Raw genomic sequence first — 25943 nt, 5'->3', positions numbered from 1 at the left:
AGGTACTGGGAGCTTGCAGTGAACAGGCTAGACCCCATTCTGCCTTGCTGAGAGACATCTCCCATGCTGAGAGAGTGAGGAAATGAGGTTCATGTCCCTGTTCCCCCAACATTCTTTATCGCCTTCAGATGAAGGAAGTTGTTACTGAACTTGGGGTCAACAGCATGTTCCCCAAGAAGCCAAGCTTGACCACCTGTCCTAGGGAAGCCAATTAAAACAAGCAAATTAATAGTAAAAAGCAGAAAAAGATGTATTCAATGTGGCCACACTGGGAAGAGGTACAAAAAGATCCAGTGACACTTTTAAATCTGTCTGCATGGTCTCAAGTGAGATTAAAGTTTAAACAGAGGACCAGCGATATGTTCATCTAAGTAGTCCTGGTCAAGGTGTGGCCCCCACCTACCACTAACCCATCATTGTGTGGGCTTCAGTCTGATCTTTTATGGTACTCTGACAAATTATAAATCTCTTTCTGATACAGTTTCCCCTCCTGCTGGTGCCTTTACCTTCTCCCAGCATAAGATTTCTGGGGAAATTCTCATTTCTTTAGGGTCCATCATTTCAGGGATCTGCTAGTCAGATTGAGAGACATAAATGTCTCTTTAGAATACCTTCATTTCTGCCAGGCTGGTTACATTGTTACCAAGCAAGAATGATCTAGGGATTCTAGGTTTCAGGGAGAAATCACAGCAAAAGGAAGGCCCTTAAGTCACCAGTCGGCAAGGCCACAGCAGAATGCAGTGTGCCTGATGGGTGGCAAGGTGACCAGACACTAGCGTGATGGAGCAAGGAGCTTTGAGGTGGCTCCAAAGAAGTAAACAAATAGTCTTGGGAGGCGAGGTGAGGATGTGGTTCAGGTGCTGAACTTTGGAAGTGACAGGCATGCCTAGAACACAGAATGGGCCAGCAACCACTTGGAAAGGCCATCTAGAAAGTCCTGGGGAAGACCTCAGCTCTGAAGGCACTCACAGTGGAAACAGAGACAAGTGGGGACCCACCATGAAAACTGGGAACTATCAACAACAGTGACGCTTAGGAAAGGATGCAAACTCTAACACTGGGGGGCCTACGGACATGAAGGGTGAATGAAGAGGGCTTTGTGCTCCTGCCAAAGACCAGTTGTAGACTGGTAGAATGAGGGCTTTTGTCTTCCCCAGGTGTTCCCCTTCAAATGCTGAAATGCAGTTGGCCAACAAGTTAACTCCTCTTTGCTCCCGAACTCATTCCTACCCCCTCTGCCAACACAAGTCAAACAGAAGCTTTCCCACTCTGAAGTCTCAGAAGCCCTCCTAATACTCCCCTCAGCCCCTCCCTGTGTCTCCTCCAACCTTCACAAACACTTCCCCAGCTGTGTTCCTAGCTAAGGTGGGTTCAGAATAGGCAGGAGTCCCACCCCTGCTGGCTTGGGCAGCTATGTCACTTTTGCAAAGCAGAATCTGTAGATATGCTCACCACAGCCTGAGGTGTCCCTGTGGGTCCCTGCAGAAGGACCTAGAAGGCAAGGTTTGCGGGATTCACTGAGCTCCCCTGGAGTTCTAGATGACCTTTCCGACAGGACAGGCCCACAGTTAGAATTTAGGGACTTAAAGAGACCTGAGGGAAGACAATGGTGACCCAATAGGGATGGCTAGAGTGAGGGAAACCAGAAAAGAAGACAGCAGGAAGGGCTCAGTTGATAACAATCATGTACTTGGTCCAGTGCCTCCCACAGTTCGCCTCCCTGTCCCCTTCCATCCTGTCTACCAGTAGGTGCACCACATGATCTTTATTCCTAAGGGCATGGAGAGACACTTTCCACCCCTTCCTACATAATTCATGCTGCACCATCACAAATGGTGAGCTGTCCCAACATCCCAGAAACTCACCCTGCATTGCTTTGTCCCTCCCAGTACAAATCAGCAAGGTGACTGGTGCTGTGTAATGGCTCTAATGCCTCTCAGCATCTCAGTTACCATTTCTTCCCTGGCCTTGGACCCTCACTGCCACCAATTGCTGTAACATTTGCTCTCATGCTGTTCCTACTTAGAGAGTCAGACCTTCTGACACTGGAGCCTGAACTAGATTCAGCTCTCAACTTTGACCACTTCCCACAAGTGACTCTCTAGCATGATAGTCTGGCTGCCCAGCCCCTGCAGGACCCCACTCTTGAAGGAAGCTCCTACAGGCTTGCAGGACTGTGGTATCCTGACAAAGGGACCCATGGGCTGGATGGGATGAGAAAGTATCTCTCCAGATGAAAGGAAATGCTTATGTCTTTAAGGTGCGTGTCATCCCGAGTGTGGTGACAAAGGCTGTGATGGCCCCAATGCAGACCAGTGCCTGAACTGTGTCCACTTCAGCCTGGGGAATGCCAAGACCAGCAGGTAATGAGTGACTGGGGTTGCTGTCTACATGTCCTGGAGCCCCACACTGTAGCACTAAGGTGGCCATGTTGAGCTGTATAATCTCCAAAAAGGAAATTATATTGAGATTAAGTGCTTTGCATTTTTTAAAAGTTCAACAACTTTATTCTAATCACACGTCCATTGTGAAGTATTCCCCCTAAGGCAGTACTCTTGCAGATCTGAACTGGGACCCCTAGCCTATGACCAGCCACCCCCCTGAGGCTGACCCTTCTATGGGGAGTATCCGTGCTTCAGGCCTTTATACCACATTTCCCTGCTGGGATTGCAGATGCTGTGCTTTTGATGTATTCAGTTCACAAACCTGAACACCCATTGTGTGCTTCACATGCCTGGCATGGAATGCCTGGGTGACATATGTACCCCAACAAAGCTGGTGCATGTCCCTGAGGGCCAGACCAGGGTGTGCTGAGCACAGTGAAGGTGAGACACAGCTATGACTGTATCTAGCTAGAGTCCCCAGACCCAGGACATATCCTGCTACTGGGCAAGTCTAATTATCCTGTAGCTTTACTCAGTGCCCATAAGACTTGTTCCCTACAGGCACTAATATAGGGTTTTTGCCTCAGTCAGAGAAATTCTAAAGGTTAATACCAAAGCCACAGTACCTGCAGAAAGTCAAACAGGTCCTCAGGACAGGAAAGGACAGCTGTTTTGTTTTGTTTCTTTTTGTCTTGTTTTAGACAAGGTATCCTTATATAGCCAAAACTGACTTTGAACTCAGAATCCTCCTGTCTCAGCCACACAAGTGTTGGAATTACAGGTGTGGGCCACTATACCCAGTTTGTGGACTTGGAGCTCTCTTCTTCCAAAAGTGTTCAAACCTCCACATGTGTACGACACTCTCAGCTATTCTCAGCAAGACTAAGAACACCCATTCAAGTTTAACATCCCTCCTGGGATCCTGTATCTTCAACATTTTATTGACTCAGGACAGGCATCCAAGCTCTGGGAAAATCCTTTCTACCCAGCTGCCTGGACTTAGTCCATGTAAGCACCACACAGGGTGGGCACAGGCCTGGACTGAAACAGGCCCCCACCTATGCCTGCTCCCATAGGAAGTGTCTGAGCATATGTCCGTTGGGCTACTTTGGGGACACAGCAGCAAGACGCTGTCGTCGATGCCACAAGGGGTGTGAGACCTGTATGGGCAGGAGCCCAACACAGTGCCTGTCTTGTCGCCGTGGGTTCTATCACCACCAGGAGACGAACACCTGTGTGACCCTTTGTCCTGCTGGACTTTATGCTGATGAAAGTAAGTGGTCAGTCTGTGGGCCCAAAACTGGGTAAGTTGGCTCCCTTTCTCTATGGTCCCCTATGCTGGGAGGATTTCCCAGGCCCTCTGCTTCCTGTACTCTCTACTGTTCTTATCCAGGACCTTTGGCTAGGCTAGATGGAAGGGAAGGGAACAGTGAAATCACAGTGCTCAGACCTTTTTAGCACAGTCACCACACCCTCAGCCAAAGTGCTACTGAAATGAGTCTCCCACACTGGAATTCACATTATTGAGAACAGAATGCAGAAGTGGCTTGGCCTCAGCTCAGCCTCATTTCAGACACCAGAAGAGGATGCTCTGCTGCCCATCCTGTCATTTCTCATCCAGGAAAGACAGTGCTGTGGGCTTCCATGTAACAGCACAGGCGTCCCAGAAGAGAGTGGGGGATTCAACAGCACGGGTTTACACAATTGGGAGAGAGGAAGTGCTACTGAGACAAACTTAAGGTTTAGTCTTCTGAAAAAGAAGAGGACCCTGCTGACAGCTGGGAGTTGGGCTCTGAGGGGCCAGGTAGTCTCTGCAGGACTTTTTACAGTAGTGACCATGCCCCTTGGGGTGGGGCAGTGTTCCCTTTGTCTTGAGGCTGAAAGGGGATAAGAAGTCTCAACTAGTAATGACAGAGGTGGAGCTCAAACTCTGAGCAAGGAAGCCAGATGTCCTGCTATCCCACCTGTCCCAGGAAGATGTGTGAATGGGCAGGGACTCCAGCCTGTATTTTAGCAACTTACCTCACTCTATAAGAGGGGAAAGAGAAGGTGTGGGTTAAATAGACAGGGGATGGTTCTTAAATGAACTAAGGACATTGTAGGTAGCAGGCATTCCCCCCAGTGCTCCTGTCTACATGCCTACTGCACAGGAGGATGGATTGATCCGGGCTCTTACCCCCACGGTTCTTACTCCTGGGGGAAATCTTTAGACACACCAAGCTATCAAGGAACCAGACTCCCTTTAGATGGGAAACAGCAAGTCATGCAGACACAATTCACAGCCTTTGCAAACACCTGCCTGGGCTGTCAGCCAGAGGTGATTTCAGGGCCCAGTACATGCTCTTCCTCCTCATCTTCTTCCCAAGGCCAGGCCAGCCACCCTCCTTCATTACTGTCTTTGAGCACAAGCTGTGTGCATGTGATGCTACCCATGGGCCACAAGGAGGCTGCACAGAGGTATAACAAGGACCCCTGGCTCACAGGGCTGGCATTTATTAACCACACCAGCTAGGATTTGACTAGGCACCAACATGAGTAACCTTGATAATAATGCATGGAAATGCAGGTGGGACTCACGGTGACCCAGAAGCTCCCCAGAAAGAGGGACACAGATTCCTGCCTCACTGCAAAGGTGCCAACAAGTTCTCAGTGAAGAGTTCCATGAGCATGCTGAGAGAGGGGTCAATGCCCCCAGGTACCCCCTGCAGGTTCATAAAGGTTTGCACCTGATTCAGTTCTACTCAGCTAACCAGGAGTTGGCTTCTGTCCCTGTGACCATAAGCACAATGAGTGTGGGTCTCCTCTGAAGGGACAACCCCTGAAGCCTTGAGGTCATTCAAGGACTTGATTTTTCTCCAGAAAAGGGAGGGGAGAGACCTGTAATCCCACACCTGGGTTCGTGGTCTGAACATGTGCTGGTTGTTTCCCCATTCACTCTGTGGAGAGCTTCATGCCAAGCCCACCTGGCTTGCTGGGGTGTGTTTCCCACTCTAATTCCCTCCATGCGATCCTCCTCTTCCTCTGTTCCTGCTTTTCTCCAGGTCAGAGACACTGCCTTAAGTGCCACCCAAGCTGTAAAAAGTGTGTGGATGAACCTGAGAAGTGCACTGTGTGTGAGGAAGGATTCAGGTGAGCTCGCCCCAATCTGAAGGATGAAGTTCATACTATGTTTAGCTTCTGTATGTTCGCATCTTTTCCTGAAAACGAAAATGTCAAAGGCCCAGAGTCCAGAGTCCTGGCTGTCAAAATCAGGTGTCAAAGTCAGGGGGCAGTTCAAGAGGAGAAATTGGAGGGTGGGTAGAATCTCTATATTTTATTTTAAATATTTTTATTTTATGTGCATGGGTGTTTTGCTTACATGTAAGTGCACCCATGCCATGCAGTGCCCATGGAGGCCAGAAGAGGGCATGAGATCCCCTGGAACTGGAGTTACAGGCAGTTGTTGGTCACCATGTAGGTGCTGGGAACTGAACCCGGGTCCTCTGGAAGAGCAGCCAGTGTTCTTTTTAAAAATATTTTATTTATTTTATGTGTATGTGTGTGTGTGTTGCTTGCATGTAGGCAGGTGCACCTGTGTGGTACAATGCCCTTGGAGGTCAGAAAAGAGTGTCAGATCCCCTCAATCTGAGTTACAGGTGGTATTAGCCACCATGTGGATGCTGGGAATCAAACTCGAGTCCTCTGCAAGAGCAGCCAGTGTTCTTAACCACTGAGTCATCTCTCCAGCTTCAAATCTTTATACTTTAGGCCAGATTTGGAGAACTGGTTAAAGTAATGGTTGAATATATCACATGCAGTGGGGTTTGCTGCAGGGGAACTAACACCTGTGTGTATAGAAAGGTCTATATGTATGGAAAGGAATGAAGTAAAGGAATCCATTACCCTTACTTCTCACTTGTGTGGGGCATAGGAACCTGCAGGGTTTGTGTCCAAATGGCAGTGAGGTTAGGTGAAGCCCAAGAGCCTACGTTTCCAGAAGGCAGTGAGGAGATGCTGTGATCTAGGTAGGGAGCAGCAAGTATATCTTGAGGCACTGCAAGGCTGTGGCCCACTTCTCTAGCCTAGTCTCTGTGCCTCTGGATGCTGCTGAGACTAGAGTTTACCACAAAGGGAAGCTTTTGGATAGGGAATGAGCTGCAAGAACTTAGTGAGAGCATCTGCTCTTCTGCAGGCGTTCTCACCCGTGTGGACCCATTTAATCTTTACTGCAGCCTATGAAGTCATTCGTGTTACTCATAACTTACATGCAAGGGCGATCAGTGACTTTCCCAGAAGGCTCCATGAGGCTGCCTTAATGACATTGCCTTCATCCTGCCCCTTTCTTTCAGATCAGAGTCTGCGGGATGGGAAGGTAGAGCAAGACCCTGCAAAGTGACATATCATACCTGCCATCATTTAAACCTCTTGACCGGACAAGTCAGGATTAGAAGTAAAAGGATGAACTGATCCAGAAAGGAGATTTCCCCAAAAGGGAACAAAGCTGAGAGAGAAAGGAGACATTCCACTGGTGGCCATGGCCAGGGCTAGTAGATACCAGCTTTGATATCGCCTGGGCCATGCCAGCAGGGTGCCTCATGCTGTGGACCCTCAAACCCCAGGCTGCTAGCTGAATGTGGCAAGGATGGACGGCCCCATGGATCCAACTCCCTGGAACCCATTTCCCAGAGGAGCGCTGCCAGGGGGGTCCCAAGACATCTATTTCTGTGCCCATGGGGAAGGAGGAAAGTCAGGTACTGGGTGCAGGAGAGAAAGTGCCTCTCAGGCAGTAGCCACCCAGTAGGTTTGGTCCCAGTAGTGATAAGTTTTCAGAGAGAAACACAAACAAAGTAGGAAAACATCACTAGCCATAATCCACAGAAAGCTTCCTTTTATTGCTCAATATCCTCTTAAGCTGTGACTTCAAATCATTGCTGTCACATTAAAGCAGGGAGAGAGCAGCCTAGCTGCTGCCTCCTGGCCATCTATCTCTTTAGGGGGATAAATGCTGAAGGGATTCTCAAGGGAATGTCAGTTATTAAAGACATGATTTAACTGCTTTGTGCAATGACCCTGGCACCATGATAAGAAAGAAATCCTGGGTGGGCATCTGCCGTCCATGCAGAGGAGCTCAAAAACCTGAAGGTGTAAAAGATTAGGGGATGATGTTTCTTCTACCCTCATATACTCAACACAGCGCACCTGTGGTTACCAAAACATGGCTTGGTGGGCCCCGACTGGATATCCTATCAACCTAACTCAATTCTGATACCTATTTACCTACACATAGTATCTGATCCCACAAGTTGAGAACAGTCCCCAAGGCTGTTTCCTACTTCTGAGGCTAGTCCCTGACCCCAGGTTGTAAACCATCCTATGTTCCAACTGACTATAAGTCAAAGTTCCCTCAGCCCTCTCCTTGAGTTTGATTAATTGCTATATATACAGAACTCAGGGAAGCCTTTGTACTTACTTTACCCACTTATTATACATGATGTTACAAAGGACATGATGAAGTAGAGGCTTACGAGCATAGCATCTCCCATTCCTGTGGAACTGGGAACACCACTCTCCCAGCAGCTACCTGTGGTTTTTGTAGCCCAGGCTGGCCTTGAACTCACAGCAGTTGCCCTGCTTAAGCCTCCTGAGTTGTGAATGTCTTTGTTCACCAACCTGGAGGCTCTCCAAAACTTCTCCCTTGGAGTTGCTATGGAGACTTTATTATGGAGGCCTGAGCTATTACATCATTAGCCATTGGTGACCAGTTCCACCTTCAGTCTTTTCCCCTCCTCTGAGAATGGGATGGTGGAACTGGAAATTCCTGTCCTCTGATCAATAGTCTGTTCACCTGGCAACCAACCTGAAGCTACTGCAGAGCCACCAGTCTTCTCATTAGCATGCAAAATGACACTTATTACTATTGATTCTAAAGGGTTTAATAGCTGTGTGTCAGGATGAAGACCAAATACACATTTCTAATTATAAATCATATCACAGCAGTATTCTCTAGATCTGACAGATGCACCCTAGAGCCCTTGCTCAATATGTTTATTGGCAAACCCATTTAAAATGTGTGCACATGACATAATACAATCCCAGGAACTAAAGAAATCATAGTAGGTGACATTTATTTATACTGCTGTGTGCCAGATTCTGAACAGTTACATATATTTGCTCAGTGAGTTCTCCAAGCAATGCTGTGCTGTAGGAACCAATTACCAGGAGGAAATTGGGACTGTTGGCTTGCCTGGGGTTGCACAGCTGGGAAATGATGGAGCCAGGTCCTGCATTGGGTAGTACAGCTCAGTTTGTGATGGTGATCTCTGGCTATGCTGTCCAGCTGAGGGAGGCGTATGTAGGCACTGGTAGGGTGAAAGTGGAAGACAGAAACCATATGGACCAGGCTGCCAGGTCCCAGGAGAGGATCTTACTTCAAGTTTATTGTAAAGCAGGAGAGTTTTAAGTAAGGGAAAATGGGAGCAGATCCAGGACTGAAGATCAGCCTTGTGGCCAACACCCTTCTCACATACCAGTGCTGACCCTTTGAGGAGACTCAGACCAATGAGAGAGAGCCAGCTTGCCACAGGGGAAACTGCTCCATGTTCCAGTTCTCTGGGGGTTCAGAGTGAGGTTTCAGAAACAGCTATGGAGAGAAACCAGCTTGTGGAGAGAAGCCAGCACAGAGCAAGAGAGAGAACCTGCTCTCCTGCCTTAGGCTCTGGCCTCCTGCACCAGGACCAAGACCCAGGGACCTCCGGTTGATCTGAGGACAGCAGTGACACAAAGTGCTGTGCTTCGCTAATGTCCATTTCCTCCTGTGAAAGGCATTTGAGGGCAGATCATAATTTAATTAGAATTTTGGAACAGATGTAAAAACTCACTTTTTCTTTCTTCCAGCCTTGCACGGGGCAGCTGCATTCCAGACTGTGAACCAGGCACCTACTTTGATTCTGAGCTGATTAGATGTGGAGAATGCCATCACACCTGCCAAACCTGCGTGGGTGAGCAGCTTGCCTGCCAAAGGCTTTTGTTTCATTGGATATTTGCATACATGGTTACCAAGGTGGGTAGACCAGCTGTCTTGAAACCAAGCAAGCTCTTCCTGGGTTTCTGCATTTATTGCAGATTAAAATTCAAAAGCAAAGGACTAAGGGTATGGCTCAGAGGTAGAGTATTTGCCTTCCATGTAGGATAGGGGTGGAGTGGGGGAATGACAGTAAAAACACAAAGGCCCTCTCAGCTTCCTAGAGCTGGGGGAGGGAGAATGAGGAATTATTGTTTAATGAGTACAGAATTGTAGTTTGGGTAAATGAAAAACGTTCTAGAGATGGAGGGTAGTGATGGCTGCCCAGTGATGTAAATGCAATGATATCACCAAATGACATACTTTATGATGGTTGAGATTAAAATTTGTGTTATGTACATGATACCAACAATTTTAAAATTAAAAACAACCAAAAATGCAAAGACCTATGCACTAAAAACCTAACCAGGCCATGAATGCTCTCAAGCAAAAAATAAAGGATGCTTAGCTGCTTGTGAGCTGCTTGCCTTAGAGTTCAGCTCTTGCTGTAGAATTAGGCGAAAATATAACTCCATAAAGATTCCGAGGCCTCAGAGAGGGACAGGGAAGATTCAGGCAGGGTGCAATAAAACCGAAGTTTAGTTCTTTGTACCCATCTCCACTTATTTTGAACATTTTATTCAAAGAGGAAAAGACTGCCATAAACAATTTTACATGCATTATAATTTCCCATCAAGATTATAGCACAGATGTCTCCAGGCACAGTTTTTATGCAGAATATAGCAGTGATTCCATTCATTTTATTGGGTTTCATTGTGCAGTTATTGGAGCGTGCATCATGAGCAGTGCGCTCAGAAATGTTCCAGGTGAAGCCTTCTCCTCCGTTTCCTTTCTGCCCCCAGCACTTTGATGCCTTCTAAGAAACTCACATTAGATTGAATATTTGCTGCAGTGACAATATAAAAATCAGGTCTCAGCTAAATCGTATTTGCCATAATATATTCATTGGAAATGCCATGGGGCAGGCACAGCTTTCCTTGTGTTGTCCCATATGAGCCCTGTGTAGCTGTCAGCTGTGCTACCCTGGTGGAGATGTCAGAAATCCCAGTACCACAATGGCTAGGGCTGACCCTAGGTACCCATAGGAGACATGCCGTCTTCCACCCCATCCTGGAACAACCCCAGAAGGAACCTGGCTTGGCCTTAGGAGCAGCTTTCTCCATGGGTAGTCAGCAGCTTTTCCTAGCTATTGTATCCTGGTTTAGCCTGAGTTGTTTAGGAAGCATCTCCAATGCTGCTTCTTTGTTCACTAACTTGAATCCATAACATTCATGTCTGTGGTTGTGTAACTCTTTTGATTTCAATAATTCACTTCTCTTTCTTGGATCCCCAGTGGCTTTATTGAGTCACTTGTAGGTTTTTGAGTGCCAGTCCTGTGCTTCCTCCGTCACTTGAGGCATTCAGTTCACCAGTATGCAGGCCTAAAGCTCTTGGTGAGGGGGGAGAAATTCTCCCTGTCTCTCCATGCCCTCAGCCTGAGCTCTTTCTAGCCTCCTGGGAACACATGTGACCCCAGGCAGCAACTAGAGACAGAGACATCGCTTCCCCTTTCAGAGTCACCTGAAGCTCCTTGCTCCATGATAAGTGTGTGTCTTACTAGAAACACCTGTGCTTGGTGACATCTTGGGTAGGGCGTGGTGGCTAGCCCACAGTTCCCCAGCACATTGTGCTTTCTGGGAATGAGCCTTTTGACCATCTCCAGTAAAGGTGCTAGAGCATGGAGGTTGTGGTCCATGGCAATTGCCCATCTTTCCAGAAATGATGGGTGGGGATCTATAGGACAGGGAAGTACCTAGCTCCACTTACCCTCCAAGGACATGGGCATTGGCTAGCAGAAAGATTTTAAAAGAAAAGAGATGTTTTTCTGGCTTAGTGCCTATCACAGCATGTTTTTCTTGCCTTTGAGAAAGACTGTGTGTGTGTGTGTGTGTGTGTATGTGTGTTGCCAGGCCCAATGAATGAGATACAGTATAATGGGTTAGCATAAGCATCACCCTTTTTGCTGTTAGCCTTACCAGTGTGGGGCCTCCTAAAGTGCCCAAACCTATAAAAACTGAATGGAATCCTTGAGAGACTTTGAGTATGAAATTCATAATTTTTAGTAGTTGTGAAGATAGTTCGCTTAGAAAATGTGTTTGTCAGCATTCCTGAGGATGACACCTGAGGTTGTCCTATAAGCTACACACACACACACACCTGCACTCACATGAACACACATAAAACAAAAAGAATCACGTGCAGATGCTTTGAGTACCATATCCTATTTAACCCAATGAATCTCAGACACTGTCACTTCACTGGTACCCAGTTAAAACACAGTGTGTTGGTTTGACGCTCCCAACACATTTCAGTGTGGCCACTGCAGTTGCCTGATGGGAAAGGATACATGTGGAATAAGACTCATGTCCCCATCTGTGAAGTTGGGATGGTGACCTCCCTCCAGGAGTCAGCATAACCAGCCCTCAGAGAGCTCCTAGAAAGATGCCCACAAATGTCCTGGAACACCAGAACAAGCTGGAACATGATCATTAGCAGCTCCTGACATCTGCTTTTTTCCCTTGCATCTCTCAGGACCCAGCAGAGAAGAATGTATTCACTGTGCAAAAAACTTCCACTTCCAAGACTGGAAATGTGTGCCAGCCTGTGGTGAGGGCTTCTATCCAGAGGAGATGCCCGGATTGCCCCACAAAGTGTGTCGAAGGTATGTTCCTCCAGGCTCTGATCCAGGCTCTTGTGGAATGGTGGTCTGATGGGCTCTGTGAATGAATATCTGGAGAGTTAGGAGTGGTGGCACCTTACCTAGGGGACAGACATACTGCATTACCCACTGCTGTGGGTACAGAGGGTAAAAAGGAACCCATTCACTGAGGAAAGGATGCCTGCAGTTAGTGATTGCCAAAGTCACAAGCCACTTGGCAGCCTTCAGGCCTCTCTTTACTTAATGCATAATTATTTATTAGGCACTCACCATAAGTAAGTACTGAGTAGCAGTGGGATGGGGCAGGAAACAGAGTTAACAGGGTGCTGCCACATGGCCTCCCACACCAGTAGATTACACAGGACAATCCTGTCTAAGCCAAGGCACAGGATGCTCTCACACTGTAGATAATCAAGAAAACCACATCTGTGGGGTTAAACTTTTTCTAAATTAGATATTTTAGACAAACTAAAAAGACTCTGACCATCTCATTGAAAAGCCACTAGTGGTATAGACAGTGTATGTGTATTTCAACCCTCTTGCCCTCTTTTTCTATTCCTCTGGTGAGTGCACACACTTGGGGAGGGGGTGCCTCTGTCCCACTTAATGTTCCCTTGTGCTGTGGAGTACAAGCTGTTCGAGGAGAAGCTGTGCACTTTGGTCTTCTTTGGACTGGCTGTAAATTGTACCAGTCAGGACATCATAAACCCTGGAACAGAAATGGCAGCCTGTGGTGTGGAGGTGGAGAGCAGCAGTGAGGCCATTTGAAGGTTAAAGGTAGTGATTTGATAAAGAGGTGGGGCTTGAAGGAAGCAGAGGCAGAAGGCTCCTGTCTGCAAAAGACTCAACAAGGCAGCTCTGGGACACTCGTGTCAGAGCAGTGGAAGGCCCACAATGTGGTCTGCTTCTGGGCTATTTTGAGAAGAACAGCTGATTGTCACCTATGAACAGTGATCACGTGAGCTGATGTGACCAAGTCCTTGTACTGTTGCAACCCATAAAACAGGGGCTAGTGGGGGTCTTAAGTCTGTGCAAGAATCAGCAACCTGCTGTGTTGATTAAAATGAAGAAACTTATCTCTGGCCATAGGGAATCCTATGTGGGGCCCTGGGCACAGCTGTCTACAGTAAACCTTTCAATTTCACAAGCCAGCTGGTTTGCTGATAATTAAACCAAGGATGGCAGCTCAGAGAGAGCTTGGAGCTTAATGATGATAATCACTTTCATTTGTCAAGTGCCCTGGCTTCCCAGCAATGCTAACTATGCCCATGCTGTGTCAGATGGACCCCTCTGTGGCATCCAGAGGCCATGGTGTCCCAGCCTCTAGGGGGCAGGAGGAAGGCAGGCCACAAGCACTCCTTTGGCAAGGACAGGGTGCAGGACTTCCTGGGTACTGGCTTCCAATTGAGGGGAAGCCATCAGCCCCGGAGGAGAGTTTAGTGCTTGGGGCTGACATACCAGGTCCTAGAGAAATGCCCCCAGGAGTCCTTTGAAGCCCCTGGCCCTGTAGAACCCTTAGGTATGGACACTTCCCCCAGGAAGATGGGCCTGGGTGCATGTGGGTTTTACATGCCTCTCCCAACGCGGGCTGCTAGAAGGGCCACAGCTTTCCTTTAGGCCCCAGTATGCTGCCTGGTACTATGTTGCCCATGTGGAAGAACAAGGGCAGCTACAAGGGACGTGTGACCAACTGGAGGCTGAATTGAAAGTCAGGATGGCACAGGCCTGCTGGGCTGCTGACCTGAGTACAAAGAAGACAGGTGGGAGCTAAAACCTGAGGCTGAAGGCACTTCATGATAGCATCTCAGAAGAGGTGCTAGATACCCACAAGGCAGTAAGAGAGGATCTTTGCTCAGGAGTGAGGACATCTTGAAGAAAACAAGAGCAACCCTGGAGTTCTTGCCCCAGTGATACACTTAACTCCCCCATCTCTTACTATTCTCCCCAAATCCTCAGTTGGTACACAGGTCCTCGGGGCCATGCTTCCTCTTTATTCTGTATTTAGATGGATGCTTGATGAGGACTCTTGAAGAGAGTGGCCTGTGTCCCACTCCTGATGGGAGTGTCTCTGGCTCTATGGGAGAGGTCTATGGTAAGCACAGCTACCCCTCCAGAGTCCAGTAGGGTAAAGCTGCCAAGGTATTTTGGGAGTGAAGCCAGTACTACAGAATAACCAGAGGTATCCTGAATGCCTCTGCCCTAGCTAGAGACCACTGCCAGAACAGTGCCCCTGGCACTGGCAGGAGTGAAGGAGACATTTAGGGAGTGGGACACTGGAGATACCACCTCTTATTTAGGGGAGCATCATGCTCCATTCTTCTTCCTGAACGCTGAATAAGAGCTCAGGGTGGTTGTCCCCAGGCCTGGCCTCATCAGACTTGCATAAAGACCCCAGCTGAGTCTACCTGGGTTTCTGGCTGTAGAACTGGGAACTGCTCAGGAGTGATGTTTTATTGATAGTTTGTGACACAGAAATAGGAAACTGAAACACCTGCCATCCCACTAGTTCAGTGAGGTGATGTCTGAAGAAAAGCTAAGCCATGGCCAGCTGGGTTTTCACTGTAGCCCACTTGATGTCATAGCTGTTCATAGTTGAAGCAACCTTCAGCTCTCCCAGGCCACTGAGACTTCAGACAACCAACATCCCTTGAAAAAGCTGACCTGGCATACATGTCTGTGAAAGGTGCTAGGAAAGTCTCCAGGGGAACATCACCCCTGGTGCTATAGTCTGAACTGGGCCACTAGATTCTATCCTGCATGGTGAGGGAAGTATTGGGAGACAGCGTGATTGGAACCAGACCCCAGAGCCTTCTCATAAAAGCAGAGTCCTCCAGGTCACTCACCCAGTCCTCCCTCCTGCCACTGGTAGGAGCATAGGGTGTGGCCTCAGTTGCAGAAGAAGGAGTTAGAGCAGCTCCTGTAGTTGGTTTGCCTATGTATAGACTTACACACTGATCTCAAACCAGGGGCCTGAATTCTAGCTAGCTTCAGTATCCTCCATTGCACTCAGAAGAAAAAGCCACTTTATCCAGACTGAAGAGATGCTGTACCAGGGTTCTTGTAGCCCAGATCAGATACCACCAGCAGGGCATCTAGTTACTGAAGGTCTCACATAGATGGCAACAGGCACATCTGCCTCAAGTATGAAACGCACAGGGCCAACCAAGGCATGATCAAGCGAGGCTCCTTCCTCCAATGCCCTGCCTTTCTTCTCTGAGCTCCATCCTTAAGGCCTGTTCCACACTTAACTGACAGTGGCAGGGAAGGTGGGAAGTAAATGGGAGCCACTATGGAAACCTGGTTACCCAGAGTTGAAAATGGGAGCAGGACAGCATGGGTACACACACAGCCCTGGGTAGGAATCATGCAGAGTTAAGCCCTGGGGCAAGTTGTTTCTGTCAAGGGCCAGACAGGGCCAAGGAGTAAGTAATTCAGGCTTTAGGGGACCTGCCTCTCACAGCTACACAGCTTTACCACCGCAGCACAGAACAGGTATAAGTGAACCCAGGTTTCCTTGAGACTCCTGGGTACACCTTGAGAAGGACTTCAGGTGCACTGACTGTCACCTGAGGTTGTGGAACTCTGGTTATCAGGATCCCTGGTGCCAGGCTGAACCAGGACTATCTGAGGAAGGCAGGAATTGCCAGGGCACCACCCCTCCCCTTGTTAGGCAGGACAATAAAGGACATTCAGCTTGGGTAGCATTCCTCAGATCAGCTCCTGAAAGAGCTTTGTCACCTCCCTGGGTAGAGTATGTCCTTGAGCTCAAAACAGCCATTACAGCTGGGCAGCTGCTGGAGGCTCTGGGAGCCACCTGAGAGTACCAGTGTCCACAAGGATGTCCAGTGAGTCACAGTGTCTCTGAGACCAAGAACTGGCTTCCATTCCTGGGAATGCTCCTACCAACTGACTACGATGGTCTTTGCCTTCCCATGGTAACGGAGATCAGACAGGAAGAATGATGTATCAACATTTGGTCCATGTTTCACAATTACAGCCTCTCCATAGAGATTAAAGCTGAGGGTTTGGGAGGACATGCAGGGAACTCTGTGTGGTGGGGCCTCTTCTCCAAATCTCAACAGGAACTGATGTCTTCCCACAGGTGCGATGAGAACTGCTTGAGCTGTGAGGGCTCCAGCAGGAACTGCAGCAGATGTAAGGCAGGCTTCACGCAGCTGGGGTCCTCCTGCATCACTAACCATACATGCAGCAATGGTGAGCACTGGGCAGGGTGACCTTCAGGCTACCTGTGAGGGAGTGAAAAGAGAAATTGCAGGCATGGCAGCCCTCGAGTAGACATGCCTGCCCCTGATTCAGTTGACCATTTGGGGCTCCCATAGCCCCTGTAGCCTCTCAAACTAGCTCCCACTAGTCAGCTGGCTGGGTGTCTTAGAAACAATTTTGTTTTTAAACTGTTCCTACTCCCCTGCCATAGGCCATAGGTAGGTTGAATATAACCACTTCCCATTAGGAGAGGCCTGGCCTGGGAGGTCAATGCCAAGCAGGCTGGAAGGTCTCATCCTCAAGACGAGGAGGACAGAACTCAGAGTTGAACCTCATGCTCGGCAGCAGGAATCTCGGCTGTCTACAGAGTTTCTTTACCTGTGCTCAGGGAGGCTCTGGTTTTCCAGGTGGATGGTGGGGATGGGGGTTATGAAAATAGAAACTCAGAAGAAAACCAAAGACACTGGGGATTCGGACAGAAGGGAGGGTCAGCAGAGGCCCCCATCCTGGAGGCATTGCTCAGGAGTAGATATGCTATGGCAGGGAAGGGGGATCCATGCTTCAAGCGGCAGGAAAGAGCTGCATGGAACCAATACCAGACACCATATCTTGATGTGCAGGAGAGGGGAGCTGCCTGCTTCATAATATCCAGCAGTGGACAGGTGGTCTCTAGGCATGAAGCTGGCACTGCCTTTCCCTGGCAGAGTACAAGGCCCACACAGTACCTTGCTAATGTCCACCAGGTGGCCTACTTGCCTTACTTTATGGATTTGCAGAATCCTACCCTTTCAAGGCCCAGGAGGCTTCCTGTTTAGGAAGTCCCTGCCCAGGTTATGAACTCAGCCCAAGAAAGTGAAGCCACCATAGGAGGGTCTCCTAGGATCTTCCTAGTGACAGTGCAGAGGCTGGGGATCAGCCTCCATTGCTCTCCCCTCACCCTCAATCTTTGCCATCACTGAGTCCTGCCTGTCTGCCTTAATGTCCCTCCTCCCTCTCCCCATCTCCACAGTTAGAATGTCCCCTAGATCACATTCCTGAAGTCTAACCCCAAATCTCTGCTCTCCCTCCTCCACTATTCTTCCCAAGCACCCACCAGCACAGTGCTCCAGAAGGAGGCTCACGTGAGCATTGAGGGCCCTTCTGGCAGACCCTTCACCCTCCCCCAACATTCCCTTCAGGAACATCTCCCTCTTGTCACTTAAATCCAGCAAAAGTCCCTATACCCCAGGTATCACCTGGGCCTCACAGATTTGTGAATTGAAATTCCTCACAGGTGCCTGGCGCATCATCAGTATCCAGCAAATGTATAACAGCTGAATCTTATCAGGCTCCAAAGTCTGATCCTTCCTTCCCTTTTCCTGTTGCCAGCTGACGAGACCTTCTGTGAGATGGTCAAATCCAACCGGCTCTGTGAACGGAAGCTCTTCATCCAGTTCTGCTGCCGTACATGCCTCCTGGCCGGGTAGGGGCGCCAGCTGCCTGCAAATGGACCCATTTGTCCATCCACCTTCCTTCAGATGGTCAGCCAAAGCCTGTTCCAGGGGTGGCCCTGCATCTGACAGCTGTATCTCCCCAAGAGCCGGGTCCTGCTGCAGCATCTCCGGGCACCCAAATGAGGTGAAAGGTAGCCCTTAAGGACATGTGTCTAAAATTACACCCCCCCCCCAATTCTGCTTGCTGGCTACAGTCTCCAGGCGAACTCAAAATGGGAACAAAATAAAATTCTGAGACTCACAACTACAGCTTCAGAGCAGCTTCTGGGACCCTAGTTTACTGAAACTTCAAGACCAAAGCTGAAAGGAGAGATGTTTGGCAGCACATAAGGTCCTCCTCCCATGCATTGTGTGACCGTGGTCAGTCTCATTGAGCTGGCTGGCAGGACCCTGTGCTGTCCTCACCCATGATGAAGGGCCCAGCCACCTCGCTGTGCATCACCTACCATCAAACAGCCTGGAGGATCATTTAGTTAGACTGTAAATAAAATAGGTTTCAGGACATAAGATGTATGACCACTGGGAATAGAATCTATTTCTATGTAGTCAGCTCCTTCTGAAACTGCAGCCACCTCCTAGAAAGTCCAGCACCAAACTGAAGAGACCCGCCCTCTCTGCAGCATTCTGCTCTGAGTCAGCTGCACTGTCCTCGTGACTGTGTTCTACCTGTGTCTCTAGGGCCTCCTGGGCCTGAGCCGGCACCTCCATGGATGCAGAGCCTACAGCAGAGGGTCCCAAGGAGGCATTTGGAGCCAGAAGACACCTGATGGCCGAGTAATTCCTCCTTACAACATGCAAAGCCAGCCCCTGAATCGATAATCACCTGGCCCTTCACACTACAAAACTGCTTTTCAAGAGCATTTGGCCTCTGCTGTCAGGAGTCCTGTTCTCAGGGTGGACGCTCCTATGGCCAAGTATAGTATGAGCCTACTTGATACAGCTGGATTTATTTCTGCCAAACCTGTGTAGGCATTTTATAAGCTATGTGTTCTAATTTTTACCGATGTTAATTATTTTGACAAATATTTCATATATTTTCATTGAAATGCACAGATCTGCTTGATCAGTTCCCTTTAATATGGGAATAACATTTGCCTTAAATTTTTTCAACCTCGTCTCTCTCCATATTGTCCTGTTCTCCTCTGATTGTGTCTGCCTTGTCACCTGTGAGTGGCCAGGACCCAGCTGTTGTCTGTTAAATCTACAACTCTGAAACATCAGTGAAGCAAGTCCAATGTTAACCCTAAGTTAATAAAAGAGTTAACATCCCATTGCAAAGGAGCCTTTATTTCTTTCCAGGACACAAAACATTACACACCCACTGGTGTTAGCCAGTGAGTAAAATGCACATCACTTTGTGGTTTCTGGATCTGTTTGGTGTCTGTGTTAAGTACTTTTCTCAGTGCTGTGACAAAATACTGGACAAGAGGCTCTTTAGGGGAGGAAGGTTCATTTTGGCTCATAGTTCCAAGGACTAGACCATCATGGCAGGGAAGCCATGGCATTAGGAGCTTGAGGCATCCACAGTCAGGAAGCAGAGGACAATGAATGCTGTGCTCTGCTCACTTTATCCTTTACGTGCAGCCTGGGACCCCAACCCATGGAATGCTATTGGATACATTCAGACTGGGTCTTCCCACCTCAATCTAATCTATTTAATCCTTCACAGACTTGTCCAGAGGCTAATCTAATCTAGAAAACCCCTTACAAGCATACCCAGAGGCCTCTCTCCTAGATGATCCTAGATTCCTTCAAGTTGACAATGTTAACCATCACAATGTCACAAGAAAGGTCTTATCTGGGCTTTAGCAAATGTTGACATAGTGGAATAAAGGAGGAAACCCAGAGTTCCAACCCCAGGGCATCCTTTGGCAAAGAGACCCTCTTTGTGGAAGCTGGTGCTTACCTCCCAGTCTGACTGCCTGAGTTAGATCCCTGGGAACAGGCCACCCAAAGCTGTCCACCACACACACAGATGGAGCAGGGTTGTCAGTGTGAGACATGAAGGAATGAGTGGGTGTGTTTGCAATACTGTAGCTAGAGCCGGAAAAATAGCCTTAAGGATCTTACCTCCCCTGGGAAACCGTTATTAGAGGTCAGGGTCTGGACTGGGAGTTTCTAGGTTCTTGACCTGTTATTCAAAGGGCTGAAATAAGGTTACAGTAATGTACAAAAATAGAGAGGAAAATTTTACTCAAAGTGATAGAACAGGTCAGATCTACTGTCAAGGTTGACAGCAGGCCACATGGGTGAAAAGGTACTGAAGGGTTCCAATTATTGTTTGAGGCTTCCTTTGATGGGGTTCAAGAGAGGGAGGAATGTGGTTGCTAAGGGATAAGTTTTGGACAGATTTCGATTACATAGGCTTATTTTGCATGTCCCTGTGGAACTCAATCAGAAATGAACTTCCTTGCTGGGCATCTGTAATCCCAATACTGCTGAGGTGGAGGCAGGAGTAGTCAGTTTGGACTATATGGAAAAACCCTGTGTCAAAAACAAAGGGAAGGAAGGAATGGGGCTGGAGAGATGGCTCAGCAGTTAAGAGCACTGGCTGCTCTTGAAGAGGACCCAGATTAGGTTCCCAGAACCCACATGGCAGTTAATAACCATCTATAACTTTAGTTCCAGGGGATCCAACACCCTCTTCTGACCTCCATGAGCACTGCACGACACAGGTGCACTTACATACATGTAGGCAATATACTCATACACATAAAATAGTTTTTTTTAAGGGGAAGGAAGAAACAAAGTAGGGAAGGAGGGCAGGCAGGCTCTGAGGATATAGCTCAGAGGTAAAGTGCTTACCTAGCATGCACAAGGCACTGAGTTTAATACCCAGTGAGAGAGAGAGAGAGAGAGAGAGAGAGAAACCCTTTATAGCTTTATATGTCCCAAAGAACATCACCGACAGGAAGCCAACCCGGCAACCTGCAAGCTTCTACCCACATCACTGTGGCTGGGCTGGCCCATCCAGGGATTAGCCAGTGGGGTGGGAAATTGAGAAGCTATTGACAAAGACTAAATGCCACCTTTTTAAAAAGGACTGACTAGGGGTGCAGCTCAGTGGTAGAGCAGTTACCTAGCATTAGGAGGCTCTGGTTTTTTCCATCCCTAGTACCACCCCCAAAGGAATGACCACATATATCTGCTTCCAAATGCCCCATTCTCAAGGTAAAGATTCTCTGAACACTATTAAACAGGGTATGTTTATGGATTTTGTTTGAAGTGACAGGATCATGGATATGGTCATGGATCATGGCCTCTAAATCTGTCATTTCACAGACAAGGACAATGGTGAAGTGACCTGCCTTGTGCCACACACTGAAAGTCACTTTCCTGAGACCAGGGGGAGACTGTCTGTGGAAAGGGTGTGATGCTGCAAATGGACAAACATAATGGTGATACATTTGTTTTAAATTAGCTTTCAAGAGGTGACAAGCTTCTGACTTTGTTGCCAAATTCTTCCACACCTCACAGTGCATATGCCCATTCCTCCCAGGCCACTGCTGACTTTATACCATGTAACTTTTCAAGGTACTGAAGAGAACTGCACTTTTTACAAAAGGCACATTCATAATTGGAAGGCAATGGACAGAGCATTACAATAAAGGACAATGTAGCCTGAATGTGTCCAGGGATGAAGTGTCCTTAAACTTGCATTTGAATCATTGATAATATGGCTGAGTGACATCTTGTCTGAAAATATTCTAGGTGCTGAAGAAAAGCTGAGGATAGGGGTTTAGAACAGAAGATGGAAAGGTGAAACATGAAAAAGACATTTTAATGAAAGCAAGCAGAGATGATGTAAAGAAAGGCAACCATGGCCATTCTCCAGCATCTTAAGGCTCTGTCCATCCACAAGGGTGCTGGCTGCTGGGTAAAAGGAGTTCATGTCTTAGCCTTGGTCTCCACTGCTGTTTCCTTTCCATGAATTTCAGGCTTTATTTGTCCCAGTTGGTTTTCTAAGGTTTACCCTAACAACCAGGTCTCTGCATGAAACAGAACCATTATGTAATATGACACTGAGAACCCACCTCAGGTCCTGGGGATCAGTCCCATCATCCGATGACCCCCACGCCTATAGATCAGTCATATTAACAGTGACCAAAAATCCCTTAGCATCTCTAGGGAGCCTATAAGAACCAAAGTGAAGGGTTGGAGAGATGGCTCAGCAGTTAAGAGCATTGGCTGCTCTTGCAGAGGATCCAGGTTTGATTCCCAGCACCCATATGGCATCAAACAGCCATCCATAACTCCAGTTTCAGGAGACTTCAATGTCATCTTCTGACCTCAGGGGGCATTGCATGAGTATGTATGGGTGCACTTACATACATACAGGCAAAACACTCATGTAGATAAAAAAATAGTTTTAAAAAAAAATTTAAAAAGGAAGTGATAGAGCAGAGGAAGTCTTATTGCCAAAAATAATAGTTCCAGATCAGGTCCAAGTTTTGTTTCCCAGAGGAACTTCGGCATGTCTGAAGACATTTTTGAGAACTTGAGGGATGCACTCCCATCTAGTAGGTAGAGGCCAGGGGTGCTACTAAACACATCCTACAGTGCATGTGAAGCCTTGACAACAAAGAATTATGCAGCCTAAAATGTTAATACTGCTAAGGTTGAGAAAGCTTGAAAAAAAGAAAAATGTTTGAAACATCATCAATATGAGAAAAGTAAATTTACCTATGGTTCTAGTCTGCCCATTTGTATGCTGAAATAAGGTAAACTTACCCTTTTCAAGTAGAGAAATGCTTCCTACCTTTTTCTTTTTTCCTTCCTTCCTTCCTTTCTTTTTCTTTCTTTCTTTCTTTCTTTCTTTCTTTCTTTCTTTCTTTCTTTCTTTTTCGGAGCCAGGGACTGAACCCAGGGCCTTGAGCTTCCTAGGCAAGCGCTCTACCACTGAGCTTACCCCAACCCCCATGGATATAAAGTCATCAGGTAGATTTCAATGGTAATGTTTTTCACATCTACTAATTAACATGAAACAAACTTTTATGCTTCGCTTACTCAAATATCTCTTTTTTAAATTTTTTTTTTTTTTTGTATTTCATACAGAACATCCCAAACAATCTTATTCATCCATATACCACATCCCAAATAGCACCCTCCCATAGCCCCCCACACACACTGGAGCCCATATACTCTCCCTGTTACTGCCCCCTGTGTTGTCAGCACCCCCAGCCATTCCCCAGTGCTTGTCTATCTGCTGAATCTAGTCAGCCTGTCTAGAGTTCCTTGTTTTAGGAAGATCATCTCTTCCTCATCTAGCAGCAATCAGTTGCCAACATTCCTTTAGATAAGATTGGGGTCTGCTGTTAATTTTCCCAGTTCTATGCTGGGTTACTGTCTGGGAGTCTCTTGGGCCATCCTGGCCAACAACTCAAAGGAAGGTATCTCCTGTCTGGCATTGTTTCTTGTTATGTGTCCTTTAGCCATACACAGACTCTTAAAGAATTACATTGATCCCTTTAATCTTTGGTTATACTTTCCTCTTGGGCCCAGATAAACCAATTTATTTTTTACACTTAAGGTCATTTGAGGGTCTGTTCCTTAGGGGTCACATGGGCTTGGGAGGAGCCCCTGGCTCCTTTCTTTTACTAGTTCCTTCTATGTGAAGATAAGTCAAAGGTCCTGCTTGACCATAGCCGGCTTCACTTGGAAGCATGGAGGACATGTTTTCTCTGTGTTGACCCTCCTCTTTGTAGACTGGACACTGGTTCAAGTCCATTTGGTGAGGTCTCCATGGCCTCCTTGATCAAGAGGACAGGTGACTCACCACAGTTAAAGGACATTTTGAGAGATGCTCATAGTCCCCTGAAACGTAGTCGACCTAGGAGGGCAAGGAGCAAAAACTGTCCTTTATGTCTCTGACCAAATTAGTAAAGGCCTTAAAATATGGCTGTTAAACATCCAAGAAGGAAAGGGTTAAGTAAGACCGGCTCACTGGTCGGAGGCCTCCACCTGGTGGTCCATTCTGGAAATAAATGAAGTTTGACTTATTTTGAAACAATCACAAAAATAAATTATAGAAGTTGTACGACACACAAAAATCTTCCTGAACAATGTGAGAGTGAGAGTAAGTTTCTGAAATAATGCCCATGATTTTTCAAACACTTTGTGGGTATTTCTTACAAAGAAGAATGCAATTACTACTTCAGAGGCGAAGGTTAGGCTGGCTGGCCAGTCTAAGCCAATGAGAGATGTCTCAAAAACAAGGAGGACAGGTCCCTCCTGAGGAATGCACCCAGAGCTGTCTTCTGGCACCACATGTAGGCACACACTTGTGTAATCTCTCTCTCTCTCTCTCTCTCTCTCTCAAACATACACACACACACACATACACACACACACAAACCTACCCACACATACACACACACACAAAACTCACAAAAAATTCTACAAGAGATATGTTTCTCATGCTTTAACTATCAATCTTCTCAAGTTCCATTCTGGTTTTACTTTTATAATATGTATAAAATCCAGAAGAATAGTTACAAAAGTTACAGACTATTTGAATAATTAAGGGAATTCCACAAGGTTTCTCACTACAATGTCAATATACAAAAGTCAACTCTATTTCAATATATCTGAAAATAATTAAAATATGGGAGGCAGCAAGACGGTCCAGTGGGTAAAGGTGCTTGCTGCCAAGGATGATGCTCTCAGTTTAATTCTCCAGGATTCACATGGTGACAGGAGAAAACCTACTCTTGCAAGTTGTAACCTTTCATATGAGTAGGATGGCACTCATATGAATGCACACACAAAATAAGTAGAAAATTTTCAGTAATTAGAACATGGAATCTTAAAAATACTCTTTACAAATGTGTAGACTAAATACTATAAAAGGCTTTTAACAAAAATCATAAAACACTCCTGAAACTAAAAAAACTCCTAAATAAATGTAAGGTTCAGGAACTCTATTGTAAAGACACTAATTCTTTTCTCATTCACCTACAGATCCAATATAATACTAAGCAAAGAATCATTTTTAAATATAATATATAGCTAAGATTTATATCTTAAACATGTAAAGAGCAAGTATAGCCAAGGTAATAACAAAAAGTGACCTTGAAAGTCACCTTTTTATAAAGCTTGTATTATAAAACAGTATAATATGCAAGGACAGTCAAGTCAACACATGGAACTGAACAGCTGGTCCAAAAGTGGACCTTCATATGTTTGGACACTTGATATTGACAAGAGCGATTCTGGAGAGCAATGGAAAAAGGATGGCCTTTCAATAATGGTGTTGAATCAACTTAATTCCCAGGTGGAGAAAAAATATATATCTTGGTCCCTTCCTTGGTGTATACACAAAAATTCATTTCCAACAGACTGCATTAATATGGTACACCTTTGGGTGTGTCTTTGGGGGCATTTCTAGGTAGGTTTAATGGGGGAGAAAAGACCCACCCTGAATATGAGTAATTCCATCCCATGGGCTGGGGCCCCACTGAACAAAAGGGAGAAAGTGATCTGAACACCAGCATTCTTCTCTCTTTGCTTTCTAACTACAAATGTAATGTGACCAGCTGCCTCACATGCCTACTACCATGTGTTCCCCATCGTAATGGTATATATCGTCTTGAACTCTCATCCAAAATAGACCCTTCCTCCTTTAAGTTGCTTTTGTCAGGCAAAAAGCATGCTTTATTATTCTATCAAATGCCAATCAGGGGCTAGGGAGATGAGTGCTTGTTGTACAAGCACAAGCATCCCCCAAACCCACATAAAAAGCCAGGTGTGGTAGTGCAGGCCTAATCCCAGCACTGGGGGCTGGGTGGATGGGGCAGACACAGATACAGGAGGACCACTGTTTGGTCTTGCCGGGAGGTGGAGAAGATTGGTTCTGGCTCCAGGTTTACTGAGAGACCCTGTCTCAAGAGAATGGGGCAGAGAGTGCTAGAGCAGAACACTCATGTCCTCTGGCCTCCAGGTGTCCACAAGCACATGCACCTGCACACACGTGTGGATGCGCCGCTGAAATAAAATAAATTTATACTACTAATTTGTAGTATTAGATTCCCAGTTGCCTTTGGAGAGGAAGGCTGCTGCTCTTTTTTCTTTTATTTGTGTGTGTG

At 46.9% G+C, this 25943-nt stretch overlaps 1 protein-coding gene across 1 annotated transcript in view; it reads left to right on the top strand.

The window, feature by feature from the left end:
- The window catches only part of Pcsk6 (proprotein convertase subtilisin/kexin type 6), a 197901-nt gene extending 178764 nt beyond the window's left edge, over window positions 1-19137 (top strand). Inside the window, exons 16-22 of the mRNA XM_029554306.1 lie at window positions 2261-2363; window positions 3461-3657; window positions 5426-5513; window positions 9258-9361; window positions 12016-12145; window positions 16245-16357; window positions 17735-19137. Of these exons, the coding sequence (XP_029410166.1) occupies window positions 2261-2363; window positions 3461-3657; window positions 5426-5513; window positions 9258-9361; window positions 12016-12145; window positions 16245-16357; window positions 17735-17832 (833 nt within the window). The 3' untranslated portion in view covers window positions 17833-19137. The remainder of the gene's footprint in view (window positions 1-2260; window positions 2364-3460; window positions 3658-5425; window positions 5514-9257; window positions 9362-12015; window positions 12146-16244; window positions 16358-17734) is intronic.
- Window positions 19138-25943: the final 6806 nt, after the last annotated feature.

Source organism: Nannospalax galili, unplaced genomic scaffold (assembly GCF_000622305.1).
Source record: "Nannospalax galili isolate Female #2095 unplaced genomic scaffold, S.galili_v1.0 scaffold124, whole genome shotgun sequence".
In the NCBI taxonomy this organism is placed as follows: Eukaryota; Metazoa; Chordata; class Mammalia; order Rodentia; family Spalacidae; genus Nannospalax; species Nannospalax galili.
The sequence above is the reverse complement of the archived record's forward strand: the minus strand, read 5'-3'. Positions and strand labels throughout refer to the sequence as shown.